This window comes from Protopterus annectens, chromosome 13.part0 (assembly GCF_019279795.1).
Source record: "Protopterus annectens isolate FY-2018-M chromosome 13.part0, PAN1.0, whole genome shotgun sequence".
Taxonomy (NCBI): Eukaryota; Metazoa; Chordata; order Ceratodontiformes; family Protopteridae; genus Protopterus; species Protopterus annectens.
Window position 1 is genome coordinate 402,599,011 of NC_056747.1, and position 26,603 is coordinate 402,625,613.

Below are 26,603 nucleotides of genomic sequence, written 5' to 3' on the forward strand. Positions count from 1 at the left end.
TGCCTGCATTAGAATCCCCATCAAAACTTGTGGTGTTAGACTGACATCTACAGAAGGTAGTCCCATAGTCATTCTGTACAGGAGCAAAGCCTCCGACATTAGCTGACTGTAAAACACTCTTAGCCAAGGAAACCGCATATATGCATGGTAATAACCTGATTGTTGTCTGTCGTGTTTTCTTACTATGTTTTCTCTTACTATGAACTACATTAGAGGACAAAATATCAGGGGAGAGATATCTGGGGCAAGGGGACTCTTACCCCAGACCTCTCCTACATCTAAAGGGTTTGGTTCTCCCATACCTGATCCAGGTCTATGTTCGTCTACCGAAAACATAAACCCTTGAGCGGCTAAACATTGTATGGAAAACATAGATACGGAACATTACCGAACATGAGTAACTGTGAAAATAAATCCATCGAATGGCCATAGTTGGCTAAGAACCAGCAAGTAAAGGGATGCATAAGGTAAGTGAAGGAAACCTTTTAAATTTGCCCTGTTCCCCAATGTAGTGTGATCATGGAGCTGGTATATATAATTGGGGGGGGGGGGTGCAGCCCCCCAACTTTTTTGGTTGCGTTTGAGATACTGGCCAACTATGGCCATTCAATGAATTTATTTTTGCAGTTAGTCATGTTCAGTAATGTTCCATATTGATGTTTTCTGTATGATATTTAGCAGTTCAAGGGTTTATGTTTTCCATAGCTGAACATAGACCCACCTGATCCAGGTACTGGAACAGCCCTGGAGGATGTGTCTGCAAGAAAGGGCTACAGATTCACGCCAGAGAGTGACGGGGGAAAAAGGTAAGTGGTCTGCTGGCTGGCTTAAGACAAAAGATTCACAGACTGTAGGCTGAGGCATGTTTTTGTTGAGGTTTTTCTTTTTAGATGAAACCTGATTTGATGGGGGGACACCATTTCAGGGTCCATCAAGTCAGGGGGAAAAACACCAGCCAGAATAATACACTGATGTTATTAAGGTCTGATTAAGGGCAGCAATAACAGAAACATAAATTTATGTTCACACACAGCAAACCAGGCTAAACTGTATAAAATAATGCAGAAACAATTTTAATTGTTGTACAATCGCACAGTATACTAAACAGCACACACAGAGTACATAGTAAAATTCACTTGTCCAAACAGTAACAAAAATCAAATATATCCTTTTCAATCAAACAGAAACCTTTTAAAACAGCATAAACAAGTATTTAATTGGAAATTCCCCTTGTCAGAAATAAAAAAAAATCTCACAAAATGCAAATAAAATAAACAGCGACACCTGTCCTATGCTGATAGACTTGAATCCCTGACACTGTACTCTGTGTTGTAGAATAGTCAGGGGTGAGCTCTGCCTATAGGGCAACCGCGGATCCTGCCCTGATGGAAATGCTACACAGCAGCATGACAAATGGTACTCGCTGCAACCACTCCTGCGACCTCAACATGAGAAGCGACATTAACAGGACCTGCTGGAGAGACAGGTTCATCTCCCAGAGGCGGCTCCTATTCTGGAATAAAGCTTCCAAACCTAGTGAAACAGAGCCCACACTGACCCTTTTCAAATGTAACCTGGACAATTGGATGGGAAATTGCAAACTCATCCCTGGGGTTTCACCTGCATCCCTTCTAGACAGGGTGAGCAGGTGTTGAGCCAGGTCTGCTAATAACACCATTACAAGAGGGAAAAAAAAAACTTGGCTAGGCTTGTAAGGACCTCACGGTCATTAGCCTAATAATCTCCTATGATAACAGTGATTTAACAATAAAAACGGCTACAACAGTGCTAAACCAGTAGTAAAATTCATAAAAATATGAAGAAAAAGGAGAAAAAATGTAATGCTTTCCTGTAAGAACATCAAAATGAAGCAGATAACAACAGAAACAACAGGTCTCTTGGTACCTGGAACTCCAGTTCAACTAACACCACAGAACTTCAGTTTTCAAGTACAAATCATAAAACACTTCAGAAAAGCCCTGAAGTCTAGGGTATTAAGCATGCAAAACAACTCAGTAGTATGTTAGTATTCCCTGAGAAATTAAAACTATACTAAAATAAAAAGTTAACACACATGCACGTCTTAACAAAACAGAACGGACAGAAATGTACAGTAAGTATATTAAAATAAAAAGTCAAAACACAGAAGTTAAAAAAAAAAAGTACATAATAATAAAGAGGAAAGGAAGTTCCCAAAGGGATCGCTGTAATCCACCAATAAAGGCTGTTGAGGAGATACAACTGTGCAAGTCCTTCTTCTGGCATTAAAGACTGGATAACTGACTTTCTTTAACAGAGTGAGGCTTCCCCTGATTGGAGGGGTTTAGCCAACCCCCCATCAGACAGTGCCAGAGGGAGGTAATTCTGAACTCTGGAAAGTTGCCAGTGTTGGTGTTTGTGTAGAGACAGAACCCATATGTTACTCTGGCACTGTGAATTATGAACATCTTTCTTTTTAGTGCCTTTTAACTTTAATAATTCAAACCTATCTTTAGACAAAATTATCACACACTGCACCTCTTGTCTAGTTCAACATTTTGTTTAAGTCTTAAAATTTCTTCCTAAAGTCTGACTTCTAATCTCATGTCGCTGTCTCCAATGCCTCCTATACATTTTCAGACTTCACTGTATGAAGGCTTGTAAAGCCTCCTCTAGGGCTTGCAAAGGTTCCAGGGCCATTAGCCTAGTACACAGTACACACCTATGAACTGTTTCCACTTAAGTGGCACAGACTAACATCTCATTTTCATGTTTGTTTTTCAAAAACATGGAAATTCTTTGTAACATTTGTCTTTCCTTCAAGTAAAGATTCTACAAAGCTCATTAAAAGCAAAAGAATGTTTCCATACAATCTCCCAAGTCATCACATTCGCTTTACAACTTAAGCTCTCTCATTATATCCATTACACAATTTCTCATTTCTGCCTTTTTAAGTTACCACTTTATCGGTAATTATTTTAATAAACAAACAACCAAACAAAAAAGTAAGAAAGTGCAGACCTGCAGAGCATCTGAGCCAGAGGCCTCAACTAACAGAGACTTTGAACATAGGCAACGAGAAAGTGCCTCATGAATATGGAAGACCAGAGTCACCGGATATAGGAGGACCAGGATCGTACAATGGGATGCCCTCAGTCTCTTGACATTTCTTCCCATGCTTTTTCTCAGACTGCTTTTTTCTTAGGTAGAAGGTCCCAGAGGCTTTGGCCAACAGCTGCAGCAGCTTGGAACAAGATATGCACCCCTGCAAATCCCCCCCCTTTTTGCTGCAAATTCTGGGAGAGTGAAAGACAAGTGGGTGCCCATGACGTACCACAGGAGAACCTATCTACCAGGAAATGTAACAGCGACACAAGGCAGACAGTCTGACTGGATGATGAACATGATGGGTTAGTAGCAGTCACTGTACCGAAACTGTCCATTGAAAATACTCAAAAATGTTTGCACTGATGAACAAGGGTGATTGAAGCTACCATGGAGCCCAACAGATGAAGGATCAGAGTTGCTGGTGGGTTGTGAGGACAGAGAATATGCTGTGGTTGTGTGTGAAGGGAAAAAAACCTCGACAGTGGTAACTTTGTGATATACGACACTGTACCCAAGTTGCATCCTAAGAAGTTCAGGTTTTGAGTTGGTACCAAATTACCCTTTTTACAATTTATGGAAATGTTGAACGACTGACACAAGTGGAGTAAATAATCTCTTGCACAGATTAAGGATTCTCTTGTTTCTGCAGTGAAGAGACAGTCATCATGGTATGGAAAGACTCAAGAGTCCCTGCAGCCAGAGATAAGCTATGATTACCAACAAGCATTTGGTAAACACATGGAGGGCTGTGGTTCGAACAAAAGGTAAAACTTGGAATTGATAATGACAGACTCCCAGCCAGAAGTGGAGTTCCTTCTGGACTGCCTTGCAATCTTTATGTGGTAGTATTCTGCAGAACCCTTCTGTCCTCCTTCTACTGTGTGGGGGCTCTGTCAGAACAGGAATCAAAAGTCAACTGCTGAATTTCCTTAACCAGAGTTGCTTCCCTCCTCAACGATTCTTAAAATAGGGTCATTGCGGGTTAGAGAATCAAATTCTTATGCCATACAGTGCCTTATCCTCTTGCCCACTCAGAATGTATCCTTGACCTTTGGACAAAAAAGGGATGACCCATCACAGAGGGCATTCAAGAAAGATACCTTAAAGTTGTGCACAAAATCAAACAATCTGAGCCAAACATGATGGAGAATACTGATGCCAGTGCCTGCTGCATAAGATGCTACTGGCTTAGAAATTAGCTTCATGGTTACATTACTAATGGATAACAGTCATCAGTTGAGATGCTGTGGCCTTACCTGTAGCCAAAATTTGAGGCTTTCTGAGGAAATTCATTACTTCATTTGCTACTTCTACCTGAAACCAATTAATATGCAAGTCATAATTCAATGCACTAACGGAAAAAGTACCAGAGACATAGACTTGTGCCCATGGACAGCATAATGGGACGAAAGCTCTTCATGAATATCTATCACCTTCATTCTCCTATTAACGATTCTACCCCAACTTTAAACAATTACCAACCTACTTTCAGATAATGCCCTTTAAATAAAAGTTGTGCTTCCTGAAGCACTCATCAGTGCCAATCTTCTCTTGAATAGTGTAATGGTTCAGGAGCTCTGGGATCTGTGGAATCCACTGAATCCTATCACTCCTTGCTTTTTGCCTATATATGGGTGACTGCTGATGTTCCTTCCCTGAAGCCGGTAGCTTTAACATTTGCTGTTAGCATCCACCATTGAAAAAAAAAGCTAGCTGTACCACCTGACAGATACACTAAATTGCACTGAATATAACAGTTGAAACTTCCATTTTATGTGACTAGCACACTTTACCAAGGGTTGGAATGGCATCATTTTCAAAAGGATTTCAGTCAAATAAATAATTTTGCTCACAAAAAATTCTGTAATCCCCAATCTTGATTATTTCTGCAGCAGTGACTTGACCCCTGCACCTTTTCTCTCCATGCAAATTTCTCAAATTTGACCAATTCTGGATGAACAAATTCAGACCCACAGATGCTGGGGAATAAATATTCTGTGCTATTTTCACCTCTGCTTCTTGAAGTCCTGCTCATTCAGATACTTTATCTTCATGCAGGTAGCACAGCAGCATCCTTCCATCTACTCCAGAACCAATGCAAACTGCAAACTTTTTTTGCTTATCCCTTTGCCATATGTATCAACCAAACTTCTGTTTACAAGCTATTTCCCCTCAGCCATGAACAGTATGTTTTAGTGTTCTTCGTGTCAGTGTCCATGACTACTAATTGGTCAGATGAGTTTAGAAAGGCTGAGGCCACCTCATATTTTTTAAATATATTTTATCACAGTGGAATTAATGGTCTTTTCTACCAATATTCTGTCTAGTTGGGAGCCATCCTGGTGACAGGGAATGAAGATATCTGTCTTATCAGAAAACCCTAGGTCTACAGAAAAAGGCATCACCTTTCCAATGGAAAAGGTAGAAAAAAGAGGCAAGGGGCAGGTGAAAAGGAAGAAATCAAAACTGAACGTGGAAGGATTGAAGAACATTACTGTAAGAAAAAAGAAGAGAAAGACAGATGTTGACTACATGGCTCAAGCTGTGGATTTACAAGGTCAGCTGGATGAGAATTTAATACAATGAAAACAGTGAAATTAATAAGACTAATAGTTTTGAAGATCTATCTTTCGTAACAATTGATAGAGCAGAAATGACTCTGTTAGAAGCTGAAGATTCTTCAGAGATGGTCAGCAAAGATATTCTTGTAATTGGCGATTCAGTTATTAGAGGAACTGATACTTATATTTGCAGTGATGATAATGAACATCGAGTAGTGTTATGGTTGCCAGGAGCAAAAATAGATGATGTGAAACAAGCCTTGGAACGTCTTAATGTAAGGAAGTATGGACCTATTTTTATTAATCTTGGTACAAATGATGTCACCAACAAAGATGCTCTGACTGTTAGTCGGGAACTGACAGCCCTCCTAGATAGTATAGCTTGTACTGGTGTTAGGACATATTTTTCACAAATCACCTATAGAAAGGACAGTCAGGTCACTGTGAATGAAAAGATTTTTTGGATAAACACCTACATGGAAAAAATGTCCTGTTTTAAAAAATGGAAATGTGTAGACTATCCAAGCCTTCTTTTGGGCACACATGTGTTCAGACAGTTTGGTGAGCATTTGTCTAGATCAGGGAAGAGAATTTTTGCAGCAGATATTTTGCAATATTTGACAAACACTAGCCAGGATTTTTGCCAGGTCAAAAACGTAACAGTTCACAGACAGCAACATTTGATGCATCACTGATGGTTGTTAATGCTAAGAGCATTAATAATAACGTTTTTTTTTATTAGAAAAGTTGCTACGTTCCCACAAGATTGATGTTGTTATTGTTTGTGAAACATGGTTAAAGAACAATGACTGGAAACCAATTCTGACAGGGTATAAATGTTTTTACTGTAACAGACACTCAACAAAAAATCAGTTGGAGGTGTTATGATAGGGATTAAAGATAGTTATGAGACCTGTCATTATTACATGCTCAATGGTAATACCAATACTACAGACTGTGTAACTGTGACAATAAAGACAACCCTGGGACATGTAACAATTGTTGGAGTGTATAGACCACCAAAGTCAAGTGCAGATGACCTAGAGGAATTCATACATTTCTTGCATGAACACAGGAGGGAAGAATAATATTAGCTGGGGACTTAAATTTACCAGAAACAGACTGGAATAATATTGATTCAACAATGTTAGTAGGGTAATTATTCACAGAGTATATTCAGGAACAAGAAATGCTTCAGATTGTAAAAAAAAACCTACCAGGGGATGGAATATACTAGATATTGTTTGTGTTCCCAAATAAATTACTGTAACTTCAAGTTTTACCACCACTGATGTGCAGTGATCATGGGGTTATTAAGGTTAATTTGTTGCTAGATAATTCTGCCAAAATGAAATCTAAGCCAATGCACAGAAGGTTAATTACAGATTAAAGCGAAGCAAAACAGTTACTATATAAAAATAACTAGAGTAAAGTGTTCAGTGGAAAAATTGCAGATGGAATGTGGAAATTTTTGAAAGAGAAATTGTTTGAGTGCAAAAAATAAAAAAAATGTTTAACATCAGGATCTAGGCACGCAACATCAGGGGGGTTATATTTTCATAAGAACAAGATACCTGATTAAGGTGAGAGACAAAAATATAAGAAATGGAAGAGAGGTCGAACTACAACTTTGAAAACTAAAATAAACAAGCTGGACAAATAGATTAAGCATAGTGTTAGACAAGATCAAGAAAATTTTGAAGAAAATTTATATAAAGATATTGAGCATAATAGGAAATAGGAAACCTTTTTATAGATACATAACATGTGGAAGGAGTAAAGATACACAAATTGATAAACTGTGTGCAGATTCTAAAATTTATTCTCAGACACAACATATTATAGATATATTTACAAAATCTTATGTAAAACAGTTTGGCTCCACAAAAGGGGCGGTAAGTTGTCCTACTGACATCCAGGTAACCTCAGATACTAGAATCAAATTAGATTACACTGAAAAAGAACTGTGCAAACTGGATCCAAACAAAGCGCAGGGAGAAGATGGAAGAAGTAACAATGACCTGAGAACACTTCAGCAAGAACTTACACTACCACTATATCAAGAAGTTATGTACTCACCATAACATTCGATGTATGCAGTCCATCTCACCTCACATTCTTACCCGTGGGTTCGGAGCCGAATATCGGCTCCGACTCAGCCAAACTTTTCTAGCTCGAAGTCTTTCTAATGGCTGAGCTAAGACAGTATCCCATGCTGCATTGCTCTATATCCCCAGATCTAGTTTGCTGTGAACACCAACATTCATATCCTATGCATACCAACACCCAAGGAAAGGAAGAATAAACCAAGAGTGAAGGGAGCTCTGAAAACCAGTTATCCTCCAGATCCTCCAGGAAGGGGGAAGGTGGGGGGGTAAGTAAGAATGTGAGGCGAGATGGACTACATACATCGAACGTTATGGTGAGTACATAACTTCTTGATGTTATGTAGTCCAATCTCGCCTACATTCTTACTCGTGGGACAGCGTCCCCAGCAACTAAATCCTATGAGGCTCAGTGGAAAATACTCCTGAGCACTGTGGAACCAAAGGAAGACCTGTCCCTAGATACCACGTCCAACTTGTAATGAGTAACAAAGGTGTGAGGAGATGCCCAAGTAGCCGCCGCACAAATATCATCCACAGACAATCTGGCCTGATATGCTGTAGATGTAGATACAGACCGAATAGAGTGAGCCTTGACCGGGAACGGTAGATCTTTACCCCCTGAAGAATAAATGAAAGAGATGCAACTGGATATCCACCTGGACAGAGTGATTTTGGAGACAGGAGAGACCCAAGTCTGTTTTCCGAAAAGGAAACAATTGATCAGATTTTCTGAGAGCTTTGGTGCTGTGCAGTTAAAAGCATAATTGTCTGTGTACATCCAATTGATGAAATTTAAATTCTGCCTTGTTTGAGAACTGGGGAAAAAACACTGGCAACTCAACAGATTGATTAAGATTAGTGATAGACGCCACTTTGGGAAGAAAGGAAGGGTTCGGTCTGAGAGAAACCCTGTCCTTATGAAAAATCAAGTAAGGGGGGTTTATAGAAAGAGCTTGAATCTCTGAAACGTGTCTGGCTGATGTGATAGCTACTAAAAAGATAGTCTTCCAGGTCAAGAATTTTAAATCACAAGTAGCTGCAGGTTCAAAGGGTGGTGAAGTAAGAGCCTGTAGAACAAGGTTTAAATCCCAAGGCATGATAGGTTCCGAAACAGGAGGACGGAGTAACACAGTGCCCTTCAGGAAAGCCTTACAGAGTCGGTGAGCCATCAGACTAGGCTCATCAGCAACATGAAAGTTAGAAATCGCCACCAATTGGACTTTTATGGTGGCGGACCCTGAGCCCTGACGAAAAATCATAGACAAGAACTCCAAAACAGAAGAAATTGGAGCTGTGTACAGGTCAGTCCCTTTGGTATGAGCCCAGATTGAAAACCTCTTCCATTTGCTGGAATAAATCTTCCTAGTAGAGGGCTTATGAGAGGAAGATAAAATATGAATTACCTCCGGTGAAAAATGATGAAGCCTAACTAATGACGGAAGTGGAGTAGACAGGCTGTCAACCGGAGGGTCCGCAGAGAGGGATGGAGCTGCCCTGACATGTGTTTCAGTAAATCTGGTAGTGGGTCCAGAATCCACGGCGCATCCACGATGTAGGGATGGAGAAAGGGGAACCAAACCTGACGAGGCCAGTGTGGGGCAATCAGAATCATTCTGCTTCCCAAGGATTGTGCTTTCTGAATCACTTTTGACAGCAAGGGAACCAGAGGAAAGGCATATAGCAGACCGGAGGGCCAATCGCGGACTACAGCGTCCCTGGGTGACTCCCCCTGAGGGGGGGTCAATGTGAAGTAGCTGCTGCATTTGGCATTGAGAGGGCTGGCAAAAAGGTCGCAGGAAGGCTGACCCCATCTGCGGAAGATCCGTTCCACAACTAGACGGTTCAGGGACCACTCGTAAGGCATCAGAATAGCTCTGCTTAGCCTGTCTGCGATCACGTTGGACTTCCCCGGAATGTGCGTTGCCACCACAAAACGTTGGGAAGACACTGCCCACTGCCACACTCGCATGGCCTCTCTGCACAGGGGATATGACCTGGTTCCTCCCTGCTTGTTCGATACCACACCAGTGACATATTGTCCAACTGGATTGCAATAGTCCCAAGAGGGAGAAAACTCTGAAGTGCCTGCAATGCAAGTAGCACAGCTCTCATCTCCAGGACGTTGATATGCAAATGTATCTCGTGCTCTTGCCACGTGCCTTGGACTGTCCTGCCTAGATAATGACCCCTCACCCCATCTGGGAGGCATCCGTGGTCACTGTGGCAATCGGGGACGGTGGAGCGAAGGGCTTCCCCAAGTCCAGGTTGTTGGTGCAAAGCCACCAATTGAGATCCTGTTTGCACCTGTCCGTGAGTAAAATAGGGTGAGAAAGTGGGAGCCTTTGAAGAGACCACACGGCAAAGAGGAGCCATTGAAGGAGCTTCATATGTAATCTTGCTAGATGGACTAACAAAATTGTCGCAGCCATAGTCCCCAGGAGTTGGAGAACCCGACTTGCCTTCGCTCTTCTCAGAGGGAGCAGGGCGTGAACTTGTTGCTGTAAGACTATGATTCTTTTGTGTGGTAGAAATGCCCGCATTTGAACGGTGTCTAGTTCTGCGCCTATAAAACTGACATGCTGTGAGGGCAACAAGGCAGATTTTTCCCAGTTCAATGTTATGCCCAACTGCTGACAGAGCATGATGGTGGCGTCCCTGGTCTGAATTAGTAGATGCCTGGTGGTGGCAGTGAGGAGCCAGTCGTCCAGATAAGCAAACACTTGGAATCCTTGATGTCTCAGGTGAGCCGTCACCACCGCCATACATTTGGTGAACACCCTGGGGGCTGTGGTGAGACAAAAGGGCAGGGCTCGAAACTGAAAGTGACTGGCTCCCAGCCGGAAGTGCAGGTGACTCCTGGATACCCTGTCCATTTTGATATGGTAGTAAGCATCCTTGAGGTCGATGGAGCATATCCATACTTCTTTTCCCAACAATGGGAGAATTGACTGCAATGTGACCATATGGAACTTGGACTTTTGTATATGGTTGTTCAATCGGCTGAGATCCAATATGGGTCTCAGGTCCCCTGTTCTTTTCGGCACCAAAAAGAATCTTGAGTAAGTCCTTAATCTGATCTGGTCTGAGGGGACATGCGGGATGGCTCCTTTTTCTAGCAGCTTTGAAACCTCTGAAGCTGCGTAATCCCTTTGACTGGGTGGAACGTCCAGGATTTTCCTGACTGGAGGGGGATCTGACAAAAAGTGGACGACATAACCTCCGGAAATTATTCGTAAAACCCACTGGTCCTGGGTGATGTTTTGCCAGGTCTCCGGGTATAACGATATTCGACCCCCGACTGGCTCTGGAAGCGCGCAGTTGGGCCTCCAAATGGAGCGACGGTAGGGAGAACAGCGAAATGAATCACGGTCTCCCGAGTTGCAGGGACCTCCTCTGCCTCTAGGGCGGCATCTTCCTGAATAAGCTCCTGCTCCTCTGCCTCTGGAGGGGGACTCACCTTGTGCACCGGGAAAAAAACCTCTGTGATTTTTTGAACCACATCTTTCCACCCCTCTGTAACTTGGGATAAGGCCTAGAGGGAAGGGAAAAATGGACCCCTACAGCAGACAGAGGTTTTCCCTCCTGCTCGCACCTGGTGAGGGTGTATTTCACCTTGGTTCCGAACAAAGAGGAACCATCAAATGGGGCGTCGGTGAATGAAGATTTGAAGGCCTCCGCGAAATGACAAAGGCGCATCCAGGCCTGCCTCCTAAGGGCGACTCCTGAGCTTGCTGCCCTACTCACTCCCTCGGCTGCATATGAAATCAGCCTAATGGAGGAGATAACGATGGAATTGAGGGCAGACATCTGGGCGTTAACCATCTGGGCCACCGCCTCAGAAACGTTACCCGTGAGAGTGTCTCCAAGCTCCTTGAGGAGATCTCTCTGGAGCTGTGTAAAGTGAGATAAGTAGTTCAGCGACCGTAAGGTAAAGGTCGCTGAAGAGTGTCTACGCTTCCCATACTGGTCCATGGTCCTAGACTCCTCCTTGTTAGGAGGATGGACGGAGGAAGAAGTCTCAGCTAATTCCTTCTGGTTGGCCGTTGCCACCATTATGGCATCCACAGGGACTCCCTTGGACAAAAATTCCTTACCCGGGGGAGCAGACAGAAATTTATTGGGTCTCCTGGGGACAGGTTCCACAGAATCAGGGTTCTCCCACACCCTCCGACAAATCAAATCCAGGAGCTCATCAAAGGAAGGGGACACCCAGGAGGCGGAGGGCTGAGCACCGAAGGCCTTCAGGAAGATCGACTCCTCCTCGGAGGGGGCTTTGGATGGCCAGTCACCTCTTTGTTTCAATATCTCCAGGATGTCAGAGAAAGAAACATCCTCAGAGGATGACTTGGGGGACCCCTCCAATTCCTCGAAGTCAGTATCTGAGGTGAGAGACTCATCCTGGGAGTCTATGTGCTTCCTCTTGCACGTTTTCTTTCTAGGGGGCTCCTCAGGCAAACACTCTGAGGGGCCCTCAGAAACTTGGGGACCACTCATGGGGGTACCCTGAGGCCTTGGGGCTCTGCTGTCTAAAGATAGGTGGTGATCAGAGACCCGCACCGGAGTGGTAGGGGACAGAATGACCGACCCGCATGATGTCACTGACGATCTGGCCAGCACACTCCGCATGGCCTCAAAGGTTGGCCCCCCCCAAATCCGAAGAACGACCAGCCTCCGAGGCCACAACAGGAGTCGGGGTTCCTCGAGCCAAAGCACCGAGGGGGAGACTAGGAACCGAAAGACGTCCTGAGGCCTCTGCCTCGGGTCCGACTGAAGAACCCTGAGTCCTGAATTCTGTGGATGGCGCCGACGGGGTCGATGCTGACGTCAGCACCGATAAGCCAGGAGGGGCCATCGGAACTGACCTGGAAACATCACATGGAGCCGAACACTCCGGCTCCGAAGGCTGAGATGCGCTCGGAAGAAGAAGAATCGAAGTAGGTTGCAGGATGAGCACCGGAGCCAACTGGGACGGAGCCGAGAACAATTTAGCCAAAACCGGTGATTGAAGGAGTCTCTGCACCACCCTATCGACATCCACATCCGACAGTGTCCTGGAGGATTTGGAGGACAGGGAGGGAGATCGAGATCTCCTCTCAGGTGATACTTGCCTAATACTAGGGGATCGGCTCCGAATAGGTTCCAATATAATAGGAGCTGACGCCGGTTCCATCATCATCGACACTTCCTGCGGCCCCGAGGAAAGTGGAGCCGAGGATGTCGAAGCTAATTTAATTACTTTCTCCAGTGGCTCCGAGGAGACTGAAGGAGACGGAGATCTCTTTTTGGATTTAGTGGAATTAGGTTTTGAGCTGAAAGCAGATTCCAGTCCCTCTTCGAACGAGGGTTTCAAAAGTCCCTTCAGAATTAACGTATTCTTTCTTTCCTGAAGTACCCTAGGACTAAATGCATGACAGAAGCTGCAAGACTCCTGCAGATGAATTGCTCCCAGACAATAAACACATACCGAATTGTCCATCGGTAATGGACATTTTATAGCCACATTTTGAGCATTTCTTAAAGCCCGAGGGCTTGTGCTCCTTCGAATCTTTAGACATCTCAAAATATTTTCAACAACCACCAAGACAAAGGATCACAGGTACTGAACCGACTGGAGAAAAAACAGTCACAAACTACACCACAATGAGCGCGGGAAAAGGAACTACCACTAACGAACTTAAACAACACAATCCTCTGATACACACACACACAAAGGGGGAACTAAGATTAAACCTTTAATTTAAACGGTTTTAGACCAGCAGTTAGAACACATACGAAGGGGACCAAGACTAAAACCTCTAATTTAAACGGTTTTAAACCAAAAGTTAGAAAACAGGGAAGCAAGGGGACAGACTAGGTCCTCTAACTGAAACGGGCCTAGCCGGTTTGAACAGCTAGTGGGATACCACAAAAACAATCACACACACACACTGAACAAAAACTTTCACAATAACACCAAACTAAGAAATAGCTATTAAAATAGCTTTTGTTTGTAATACATTCTCTCAAGAAGAAGAAAAAGGTACTTAGCCACAGCCAAGAGCGAGACCACGTCCGAGCTACACGAGCGGCAAACGAGATCTGGGATATAGAGCAATGCAGCATGGGATACCGTCTTAGCCCAGCCAAAAGAAAGACTTTAAGCTAGAAAAGTTTGGCTGAGTCGGAGCCGATATTCGGCTCAGAACCCACGGGTAAGAATGTAGGCGAGATTGGACTACATAACATCTATTATTCACTAAGTCATACAAAATATGGGAAGATTCCTCCAGATTGGAGACATCCAGGTAACCTCAGATACTAGAATCAAATTAGATTACATTGAAAAAGAACTGTGCAAACTGGATCCAAACAAAGCGCAGGGAGAAAATGGAATAAGTAACAATGACCTGAGAACACTACAGCAAAAACTTACACTACCACTATATCTATTATTCACTAGGTCATATAAATATGGGAAGATTCCTCAAGATTGGAGACATCCACTTATTAAACCTGTCTTTAAAGGAAAGGGGAGTAGGACAAACCCTGAATCATATAGACCCTTAAGTCTACTTTCATGTTGTGGAAAAATAATGGAGAAGGCAATACTGGAAAAGTTATTGTCAGAACTGGATAGGTTGGAACTTCAGCATGCATATGTTGAAAATAGATCTATTACCACCTGTAACATGATGTTCTATAACAATATAATAACAGCTAAGAATGAAAAAATGCGCTGTGATGTGTTTTATATAGATTTAACTTCAGCATTTGACAGGGTCATACACAAAACACTGATCAATAAATTAATACAACTAGGTATTGATGTACTGTTGTTAAGATGGATAGCTGCATGGCTTACAAATAGGACATGGCAAGTATCAAACGCCAACTGGACAGTTTACAGTCAAGGTGTCCCACAGGGCTCTGTCCTAGACCCTTACTTGTTTAGATTGTATCTTTCAGACCTTACTTTTTCATCTGATGTGTTCTACAGTCTATATGCCGACGACCTGAAACTGGGTAAACTGATTACAAGTGTTACAGATAAGGCATCTGCAAAATAATTTGACTAAATTAACCATTTGGGCACAGGAGAATAATATTTTGATAAATACATTAAAAACTAAGCATATGAGATTTGGGAGACAAACTGAAAGGTGAATATTTAATACAGCACACAGTGATTGAAACTGTAGACTCATTTAAGGACCTGGGTACATGGGTAGATTCAGCTATGAGTTTTTCTAATCATATCAACCAATTGGCTAATGATAGTTATAGAACTATAGGTTGTATAATAAGATTTATAAAGTGTAGGAAATCAAACATAATGAAGTCATTGTTTGTTAGTTACATTAGACCCAAACTTGAGTATGGAATAACAATATAGAAACCCTATAGGAAAAGAAGCATGAATAAACTGGAAAGAGTACAGCAGAAATATACCAAGGGCATCCATGGATGTAAAACTCTAACGTTATTATGAAAGACTAAAATATCTGAACTTGTACAGTGTCTCTTACAGATATTTAAGAGGAGACCTTATTCAGGTATATAGGGCATTTAGGGACAACTACCTCTGGGAATGTTTGGGGTTATCAAAAATACCAGAGAATAATCAGATAACCTATGTAGAAGATTCTATAGGAATGAGAAGTGTACCAATTGGTTCTCTGACAGAGTAGCTGATGTTTGGAACAGACTACCAAATTACATTAAAGCAAGTACTAGTTTTGATATTTTTAAGAACAGCCTGGACATTTATTATGGGAACAAGTGTTTTGGTATATTGGCAAGCTAGAAGGGCACTGATGCCTGTGCTTGAAACATTTGTATATGTATGTATCCTCGGTGCCCTCTATTTTATTAACAACTTCAGCAAAAGCTTCACTTATCTATACCCATACGGCTTGCAGACCTACTATGCAGTCCTTGCTGGTTACGCTGCTTTTGATTTGTAGGCTTTTTATTCCTTCTTTGATACTTACCATCCTTAAGGCCAGTTTTCATGCCTTCCAATTCAATTTCGGGTTATAAAAACAAATTATTTTCCCCAAACGTATGATAAACACAGGAGATAGGGGAGCTGTAAAAAGAGCACATTACATGGTACCTGTCTCAACCAAACATCCCATCTAAGTCCTGTTTTACCTTAAACTCACTCAACTAATCAGTTGATTCTTTTAACAGTTCCCTTGTAATTTCATTTGCTCTAAATACATCCAGAGCTTCTGAAAATGCTAAGTCTGTAGCTTTTAAAATCTCGCCCTTTGTTTTACCAGTTTTATAGTAAAAACTACTCTCTCAAAAATGAGACATGAGTTGCTGGGATGTAAATTCACTGTCTTTGGCTTGATCCATCAGCTCAATAACATGAGCATCTACACACTGTAGCTTGTTGTGCTCTTCTAATGATCTAATGGCATGTAAACAGCAAGTTTATAAGGCCATTTTCTAGGCTTACAAAAATTCCTCAGTTTAAGTCTAACTGCAGTTATCTTCCTTTCGCATTTTCAAGACAAAAATAAAAAATATTAAATACGTTAAAACTTCTTACCAAGTAGTATGCATGAATGAGGCAAACCAGGCATTTCAAGTGTCTCAGCTAATATGCTCACAGTGGGGAATAAATCACAGTTTTTTAAACACCATTTTTGAATTATCACTTGTGACATAGTCAAATTTACATTTACATAAAATTAATCAAACTGTATTAACAAGTTAAAATTAACAGACATTATGCTTCACGTTTATTGCTTTATATCATATAACCTAAGCAACATTACATAAATTATTCAATTTCTGCCCCCTTTTTTTAAACAAGAAACATCTTTATTAAACCATCACTTGTGACATAAGCAATCATACATTTATATAAATGAAAACAAACCACACTGACACAATCCTAGTTGCAAGCACTTTACATCACAAAGCATTCTGACACACTCCCAGTTGCAAACATTATACATCATTTGTAAGTACCCAACTGTTTTCAGTCAAACATTAGAAAGCTCACTTAAGTCCCACCTTCTTTTAAACCTCATTCCTCCCCGTATGTACTGTTCCTACAATTCCCATTTTTTCCTGTATAGTTTGCTCCTATCCTTTTCTAAAGATCTCAATTCAAGTTGTTTTAACTCTGATAATATAGTCAGTACTTCTAATACAGTTGGTTTAGATTTTAATTTCCATTTTTAGCAATTACTTTTTTGGCAGCTGCCGAAATTAGACACAGCAAGGCCTTACCATGACTAGGCAATTTCGATTCTGTATCATAGCTCAGAATAATCATCTCCATCATCACACCAATCTGCACGCCCAACATCTCTGACAGTGCATCCCAGAGGAAATTCTTAAAGTCCGCCAACCTAGTGCACACCCCAAAAATATGTTCAAGTACCTCTTTCTTCCCCGTCACACCTCCAACATTTGCTGTCTATCTGAGGAAAAATTCTCTGGAGTCTACTTGGGGTATAAAAATATCTATGTAAACATTTCCAAGCAAAAATCCTAAATTTTCTATATTCTGTTGTATATTTGAGAGACATACATATATCCTCCCACTCCTTCTTTGTGGACTGCTTATCCAATCTCTCTTCCCAATCCCTTCTAAACTCCTTTGACTGATTCTTATAGTTATCATGAAATATTTTATATTCTCTACTAGTTATTCCTTTTATAATGGCAACTTCTGTTCTAGATTCTATTAAAAACTCCACCAGTGCTATTTTTTTGTTTAGGACCCCCATTACTTTCTATTTGCCTATACTCTGCCTTCCCTATCAAGGACTGATATCAATCTCTAACCTACAGTCCAAATAAATTATTAGCATCTTCCCATTCTATTACCTTTCCCTCTCTAGTTATTTGCTCCCAATACCTTAGTTCCTTTCCAATTATTTCTCCAATAAATTCCAGCCCTCGCTTGCCTATTGTCTGTAACCCTAATTGATGTCATCCCTACTGGCAGAATCTTCATTCTCCATTCCCATATCGGCTTAGATCTTAGAATACTTTCTGCTACTTTATGGATATAATATTCTGTATGATTATTGTTATTCTCCTTAAAGGCCTGCATCCAAAATCCCAGTCTCTTCTTGTTTCTTGAGCTTTCCCCCTTTTTCTACATCATCTCTTTCCACTTTGAATTAGTTTTCTGCTTGTGCAATGTATAGGAGCCTTAACCGTGTAGCTTTGAAATACCCCTTCAAATTGGGTAATCCCAATCTGCCCTCTACTGGAAGAATCAGCTTATCCCAATTGACTCTTGCCATCTTCCCCTCCCAGATCAAGTCCTTCAGCCCTTAATTAACTGCTATCTACAAATTCTCCTCTGGTTGATAAAAATATGCCTGACCTGTGTATAAGACTAAAAGGACTAAACAAATTTGACTGCTTGTATTTACTATTCATAGCAATATAACAAAGCTTCCATTTTTCTCAGTTTTTGTCTTATCTTTTGTTTAGTCTCTTCCCACATATCCTTAGCTGCGACACCAGAATAGTTTTTAATCCATACTCCTAAATATTTCATTTTATCATGTCCCCATAAATAGGGATATTGCTGAACCAGTTCATATGTGGGCACATAATTTACCGCTATTGCTTTTAACTTCATTAATTTTCCATCCCAAAAAGATTTGAAGCTGTCTCAAAATGCTCCATAACACTGTAATGTATCTTTCTGGTTTTGTCAGGTATAAAATATCTGCAGATACAGAGAGCTTTTTTTGACTGCAACACCAGTTATAACCTTGAACTTCTAAGTCCCTTATTTTCTTTGCCAGTGGTTCTAAATATAATGCAAATAACAAAGGGGAAAGAGGACACCCCTGTCTGGTTCCTCTGCTCAAGGAAAAATTATCGGAGAGGACCCCACCCACTTTAATTTTCAACTCCAATCCCTCATATATCCTCCTAATCAACCTTATAATTTTTTCTGGAAATGCAAATTATTCCATTGCCCTGCTCAAAGTCCCAGCTTACTCTGTCACATGCTTTTTCTGCATCAAGACTTACAAACAAAAATGGTATTTGCTTACATTCTGCTTCCCTCTGGATCATCAATCTTCTGTTAACGTTGTCAAATTGCCTACCCTCCACAAAATCACACTGATCCATATATATCTATTTTGGCATTACTTTTCTAATTCTTTTAGCCATCGTAGACATGAACATTTAATAATCATGGTTTAGTATTGAAACAGGCCTAAATACAGCTGGGTCTAATGGATCTTTTCCCTCTTTAGGCATTACAGCTACCACTGCTTTCTTCCAGGATGTTAGTACTTCTTCTTAAAATACTGTCAGACAAAACCTTCTAGATCTTTATCAGTCTTTTCCCTCCTAGCTTCTAAACTTCCACAGGAATACTGTTTATTCCTGGGGACTTTCCTGTACATTGGTTATACCTCAAACTTTTTATCTCATCTCCTCCTACCCTAAACGTTAGTAAGTGATCCTCATCTACTGCTAATGTTGGCATATTTAATTCTTCCAAAACATCCTTCATTTGTACCTTTTCCTGATTTCCGTATTTCTCTGCTTTATACAAATTTCAAAGAATTTACAAAATATTTCTAATACTTCTACAGGATCTCTTGTTCCTTCTTTGTTATAGGCTCCCTAAGCTTGGTGACAGCCCTTTCTTTCTGTTGCTGGAGTTGTTGTGCTAACGGTTTTTGAGCTCTACTATTATCAAAAAACAGTTGCTTAACAGCAATCTCTCTAAACATGTGCATATTATCAAGGAAAACCCTTATTTTCTGCTTAGCGTTCTGCAGTTGATCTTCTTATTGTTCTATAAGATTCCCACTCTTCTGCAATACTTTAACATTTGTCAGTCCCTGTAAATAATTCTTGTCACTTCTTAACCACAGCCCCCTTTCTTTTATTTCCACCCTATTTTTAACTCTGCATTAATTTTATCCCATACCCTAGCTAAATTTTCAGAAGAAATTTATGTCTGATCTAATAGCTACTGAATAAGATCCATTACCCAGTCCTTAAATTCCTCACTTTTCAACAGATAGGGAAAGTGCCAGGGTCTCATTTTTACTTCATTATGCTGTATTTTTTTCTTTAATTATTAGGGCATGATTTGAAATAGCGGGTGTGTAACAAAACCTTACATTAAATGCACATGTTCCTTTGAAATGTAAATTAAGCTTAGGGAGCCTATATCAAGGAAGGAACAAGAGATACTGTAGAAGTATTAGAAATATTTTGTAAATTCGTTGAAATTTGTATAAAGCAGAGAATACTATGTATGTATAAATTCTTTGGCAGAACAATTTGTCTTCGCTACTACCAGTCAATATTGGAGTACCCCAGGGCTCTATCCTAGGTCCCCTTCTCTTTTATTTATTTATTAACAATCTATACAACAACATACCTCAAGACACATGTATTCAATACACCGACGACTCCAAGTAATCTGTACCGCCAAGAATATAGCCACTCTCCACTCCCTTACCCAAACTGTTTTTCAAAATGTTGAAAACTGGTTTATGCAACACTGCCTCCTCCTAAATCCTAAAAAAACTAAATTACTGCTTTTCACCCCTACTCACAAATCACCTAGTCCATTCTTCTCTATAACCTCTAACAATGGTACCAACATTACCCCAGATACCACAACCTGCCTACTAGGTGTAACAATTGATAATCGTCTCAGCTATGATGAACATATCAACTCCACTATAAAGTCTGTTAACAAAAAACTTGATACCCTCTATACAATCAAAGCCTTCCTTACCCCTTCTGCAAAGAAAACTATTGCCCAAACCCACCTCATTTCTACCCTTTTCTATGCCTGTGTTATATATACTAACCTTTCCAAAAATAACCTCTCAAAACTCTCCACCTGTTATAATAGCATAGCTAGATACATCACAAGCTCCCCCTTTAAAACTCACCACTGCCTTACCCTCAAACAACTAGGATGGCTAGAACTGAAAAACCATATTCTCTGTCAACAATTACTTATTACTCAAAAGATCCTACACCAGCCTAACAACACACCTATCCTCAATAATCTAATTACACCCTATACAAACCTATTCACACTCCGCTCTGCTAATAACCTTCTAGTTTCCTCAAATAAAGCTAATAACAAAGCTGGGGATTCACTCTTCGCAAACACTGCAGGAAAAATCTGGAACCAGCTTCCCTCAGAATTATCTACCCTTGCTTCTACTTCTCTTTTTAAAAAACATATTAAAGAACATCTAAAAACTCATTGGCTTTGTCCATGCACTAATCCAGACTGAGATTTGTCTTTACTCTTTTACTTACCCCTTTCCCTACTCCTTTAACCTAAGTCTCCAAAACAAGTTACTTCTCTTTCTTTGAATGATGAGAATAACACTTGTGTTCTCTTCCCTACCTGAGACTTGCTCATACCTTCTACTGTGTGTTGTATAATTAGTTAGTAGAATTTCTACTAAACCTGCTTTAATTCACAATGTATTATTATTACTCCTTTTAGACTAATTCTACTCTGTACTGTAGTCATGTATGTTTCTATACATTGTTAACTGTTGTAGTTCAAAAATGTATCATTATTACTCCTTTTAAGACTAATATTAGACTGTAATGTAATCCTTTATGTTTCTATACTTTGTTAACTTTGTCATTGTTCATGCTTGGAGCTTTTCTCCCCGGGCCTCTACTGAAAATGGACATATATCCAGCTAGACTAGCCCGGTTAACAAATGTAAAATAAAAAAATAAATAAATAAAAAATATTCACTCTTAACTCCTATTACTGAATTCACATCTTCCTTGCCAAATATTTTCATAGATTTCTTCAAAAATCTACCCTCCTTTGTTATACTTTCTCTTCTGGGACATCCAAATACATCTTCACTGTTGCAAATCACATTCCCATCCCCACCTACAAGTAATATTCCTTGCTGAAAACTGTTGCTTTCTCCCAGGATTTTCTTAAGCTCCATTACAACAGTTTTAGTTGGAATATAAATATATGCTAGTGTAATCATCCTCTCTTGAAAGCAGCACTTTAGCACTATAAATATGCCATTATTATCTTTTTTATCCTCTTTTATCACACTTGGAGCTCCTCTTGCAATTAATATAAGTACTCCTCTTTTCCTTTGTCCCAGGTATTCTGTTGAGTAACCACCATGAAAATCTTTCTTTATCAAACTCACATGTTCAATTCTTTTTATGTGTGCCTCCTGTAACATAGCTATTTGCACACTACATTTGTTAATAAATGTCACTAGTCTTTTTTTCTATTTATCTGTCTGACCATTGACATTTAAAGACATTACAGAAAGCATCATTGCATTAAAAAGATATTAACTTTTATGTATAACACCTTTTTTTGTTAAACGTCTAGTTCCAGCTTTTGTGTTACATGCATACACTGTTTGACAGGTCGAACTTTTATACAGTTGTTTCTTGTCATATCCATTAGAGCCTATGTCACATCTTAAAAACTTTTTGTTTTACTGAAAGCCCTCAAACAAACAAACAAACAAAACACACCCGCCAATACCCCCTTAAAACTTATTAACTTAATACTAACACTCAAAACAATGTACATCTTCAAATACTCAAGTTTTACCCTTCTAATAGGAACAAAAGTCCCAGACTGACAGTCACACTTACAAACTTGAGTTAACCTAAAAGAAAGGTTATGCATGCTAAAATGCATGGTGCTGTGATTCTACTAAGCGCTAACTGCTCTTGTCTTTTCTTCATAGCTCTCCCAGATGGGAGAGCACCTGAATTGCTTTCAGAGATCATTACTTCCTAGCCAATTTCTCTAGTCAGTTTTTTTTTTCCTTCACTCATTCTCAACCTGCCTGTAGTCAGTTTCTCTTTATCAGATTCTCTCCATGGAGACACGAGGACCAGGCAGCCAGTTTTTATCTATCATTTAAACATGAATACCAAACTGCAGAATTGCTACTGAGCATATATTTTTGCTAGAAAAAAAGCCTCAACATATTCAATATTCTTTTTCATTTACTTGCTTACTTTTAAAAATTGCTACTAAAACAGTCTAAGGTCCTTAATCTGGTAATTTCCCCATGCAAGAATGAGAAAAAGCACATTAGTTTTTCATTTGTCATGCTCTTTTAACCAGCCTTTTTTTCAATGCATTGTATACATTTCATAAAACTGAACAAGAGAGACAGAAGGAAGAAAGAAAAAAAAGCAGCACTTTACAATCCCCATCACACTTAAAAATAACTGAGAAAACTTTATAGCAAGCAAAGTAAACCATATGCCACAACAACAGTCTAATAAAAAACATTTCTTTACTTACAGTTAACTTTCACTCTCCTCTTCCCCTCCCCAAATCATTTATGAACATTAATGGCATGAAGTAGGGCATATGCGTTCTGTAATGTCTTTAAATGTCAATGGTTTGACAGATAAATAGAAAAAAAGACTAGTGAACTTTATTAACAAATGTAGAGTGCAAATAGCTATACTTTAGTCTCCCACAAGTCCAACAAATTCTGAAAAAGTCCAAAAGTTCCAGATTTGCTTGTTCTATCATATTTCACACATATAATTATTGAATTGTAATTCCACCTTAGGTTACTGGTTTTATTACTGTTCAGCTCCATCTCCCAAATCCTGTCACTGCTTCATTTCCAACGCACTCTGAATTCTTCTAGTCTGCTCTCATGCTCCCTTCCTTCACTCCAACATTTTCCATTGAAACACTAGGAAAAGCTTCACAGGTACAGTCTCTTTGTGATCTTTACTACCAGAAGAACAAAAAGCAGAATCTCTTTCTGTTTCACAGCTCACTTTTTGCTGGACAAACTTTGGTATTTCCTCTTTAGCATGTACTTCATCAAAAAATGATTTTGTCCCTCCAGGGAAAAATACTCTGAAGACAGCTGGGTACAGCAGTTTGAATCTCAAATCTGTGTCTCGACATTCCCTGAATAGTGGAATAAATTTGCTTCTCTTCTCTTCTGCCTGGTGTACAATGAGTAATCATTCCCCACAAGCACTCTGCTGTCTTCCACTTTTAGTACTTTGTCCTTCTACCACAGTTTTGTCATATCACCTCCTACTGGTAGGATTGCATCTTTACTATTAAAGGTCTAGGATGCTTTCTTATTGCCAGGATTGGTGCATACACACAAAGTGCCCTTTCAACTAACAAGCAACTGGACTAGTATTCCACAGCAGGAGTTATTTGTGCTTTCATAAAATTACTGCAGTCTGTTCCTTCCAGCTTCTCTGGTGTAGCTGAAAATCTCAGATTTTTCCCTATGTGCTCTGTCCTCTAACTTAATTATTTTTTGAAACTCTTCCTGAGCAGTCTCATATTCAGTCAGCCTTTTCCTTGTTCTGACCTCTGATTTTTGTAGCTTTGTCACCTCATCTGAATATCTGTGTAAAGCTCCTTTCATTTTTTCCAGCTTTTTGTTGTTTGTGTTTACATACTCCATCAGTGTTTCATTTATTTTAACCAAGCCTGTGCACAGTTGTCTTGTATCTTCTCGTACATTACTGGAATTCTTATCAGGAGGTTGCACTGCTTTTTGCTGAACAGCTGCAGAACCTTCTCCAGTGTTTCTTTCTCACTTTTTTAGTTGATTTTTTCCAGGTCATCTGTATTTCTTTTTTCCTGGCATCCAGGCAGTACACTTACTAGTCATTTAATGAAATGTACCTGTAAACACAAGTCTAGTGAGCTTCTCTGCAGAGTTTCTGTTCTCAAACTGGGAGAGCTAGAATTAAGCTGTTACTCAATGTGCAGCCATCTCAGAAGTCTGAGGAATACATCATAGTTTTGGTTCCAAGTCTTCTAGCTTTCCTCAAAATTCTCAAGCGAGAGACTACCTGGTGGCTGCAAATGGAGCATATTTCTACAGTAAATTACCAATTATGTATTTCCAAATACACAAAATCTGAAGAACAAATATATTTTTTCACTTCTGCACGGTTATTTCTTTACTCTACTACCAGTGTAAATGCTTCCCTACCAGAAATGTGAGGCATGATTCTACGAGTACCGATATTTCAAATAAAAAATATATAAAAAAAAAACTTTTGTAACTTCCTGAGATACCTTTAAACCATTTTTTTTTTGCAAATGGGGCTTCACCCCATGCAATCGCCAAATCCTGACACTCACATACTTACACTGAGATGGCTGTATCATGGAGTAGGGGTACAGTATGAAATGCAACAACTGACCCACTAGGTATACCATGACATCTGCACTTATTTCTTCGTTTCAAGGATCGCAGCTATGGCCCTCACAATTTTAATACGCACCCTTATGTAATGTATTATGCATAGCAAAAAGTTCTGTAAACTGTATGGACATTGTGGATAAGCTGCCTGCATCCATGAAATGTTTTTTCAGACTTACTTTTTAAAAGGAATGAATACCGCATAACATGCAGATTCTTGCTGCTAGGCATTAGCATACTTAAAGTTATACAAACAATAGACTACATCTAATATCAGGCAAGCACAGATTAGAACATAAAATCATCACTGTAATGTATACACTCAGCTCTGTCAAGTTAATAGCACATAGCAAGAAGCTGTACTATCAAAAATGCATTTAAATTTAATTGTTCAGAAATCAATAAGGTGCTACAATGGTAAAATAAATAAAGCATCTAAAATAAAAGTTGCATAGCATTAATGGCATTTCAATAACTCACGTCAGCTCTTTTTTCATTTCATCATAGTCTGCTTGTCCCTTCAGTTTTTCCTCAAGTTGCTTTAAAAACATATAAAAAAATAAAAATAAGCATCATCATTTTGGAAGCAGCTACATTAATTATTCTACCAAGGACGTGTACAATCAAGACATCATAATAAGTCTATCAACTTACATGCCTAGCAGCAAGTCACAGTCAAAAAACAAGACTAAGGTTTTTATTCAGAAGAGAACGAAAATAAAAAGTCAAAAATTCAAACATCTACTGATTTTAGATGGTAGTGGAAGGGATGAACATTCAGGTTTTAACTAGAAGTCTAGTGGAAAATGTTTCTAGACACAGTATATATGACACAGTTTTAATGATCAGAGTTCTTGATTTATAAACTATCAAGAAAAAAACAAAAATCCACCAATTAAATGTTAACTTTATTTTTCTGTTCATATGCCATTACAGCCACAATCCTAGCAAACTGAAACGCCTAACTTGAACAAGAATAAATAAAATTATGTTTTTGAACCTTGTAACCAGAGTTATCAATATAAGGATCCAAATTAAGTAAACTCTTTGTATATGAAATGCCCCAATATTACTTAAATCACATATGCAGACTTACTACTAGACTATTGAGCTGCCTGCATACCTGCTATAATACCACTGATTAAAACAACAGGGTCTTAAAAAGTAAAAGTGGTCAAGGAGCACAATATCTGCTTACGTGTATAATTTATATCATGTGTAAAGGCGAAGTTAAATCATACATCATTAGTTTATATGACAACTTCATGAGAGGAAAGTAAACACAAACGTGCTTTTCAGTGACAGCACCACATATTTTATTTTTTATCTAAAACTACAAGACAGCAAAATTCTGCCATATTATATATAGACATAGAGACACACTTGTGGGAGTGTCTTTCAATATTACATATATAAATTCAAATCTATATATATATATATATATATATATATATATATATATACACACACACTAACAGTTGTAACAGTTTTCAGGAGGCAACAAACTTAAAATGGCAAACACAGTTATGATCAGATAAATTTCCTGGCTTCAATGAAAGTCTCAATATTAAATGTCTTCTAAAATTAAGATTATTATAACAGCTTTATGTCTTTTACGTGATTTTTTAAAACATTCTTATTTGACATAAGTTTAAAATTGAGTATTG

The 26,603-nt window shown here is 39.5% G+C and overlaps 1 protein-coding gene across 2 annotated transcripts in view; it reads right to left on the reverse strand.

Annotated features, from left to right (window-relative positions):
• Window positions 1–26,603, reverse strand: part of CUX1 (cut like homeobox 1) — a 3,879,009-nt gene that overhangs the window by 1,662,128 nt on the left and 2,190,278 nt on the right. For both annotated transcript variants that reach the window (XM_044054027.1, XM_044054028.1), the window contains exon 12: window positions 25,417–25,475. In XM_044054027.1, the coding sequence (XP_043909962.1) occupies window positions 25,417–25,475 (59 nt within the window). The remainder of the gene's footprint in view (window positions 1–25,416; window positions 25,476–26,603) is intronic.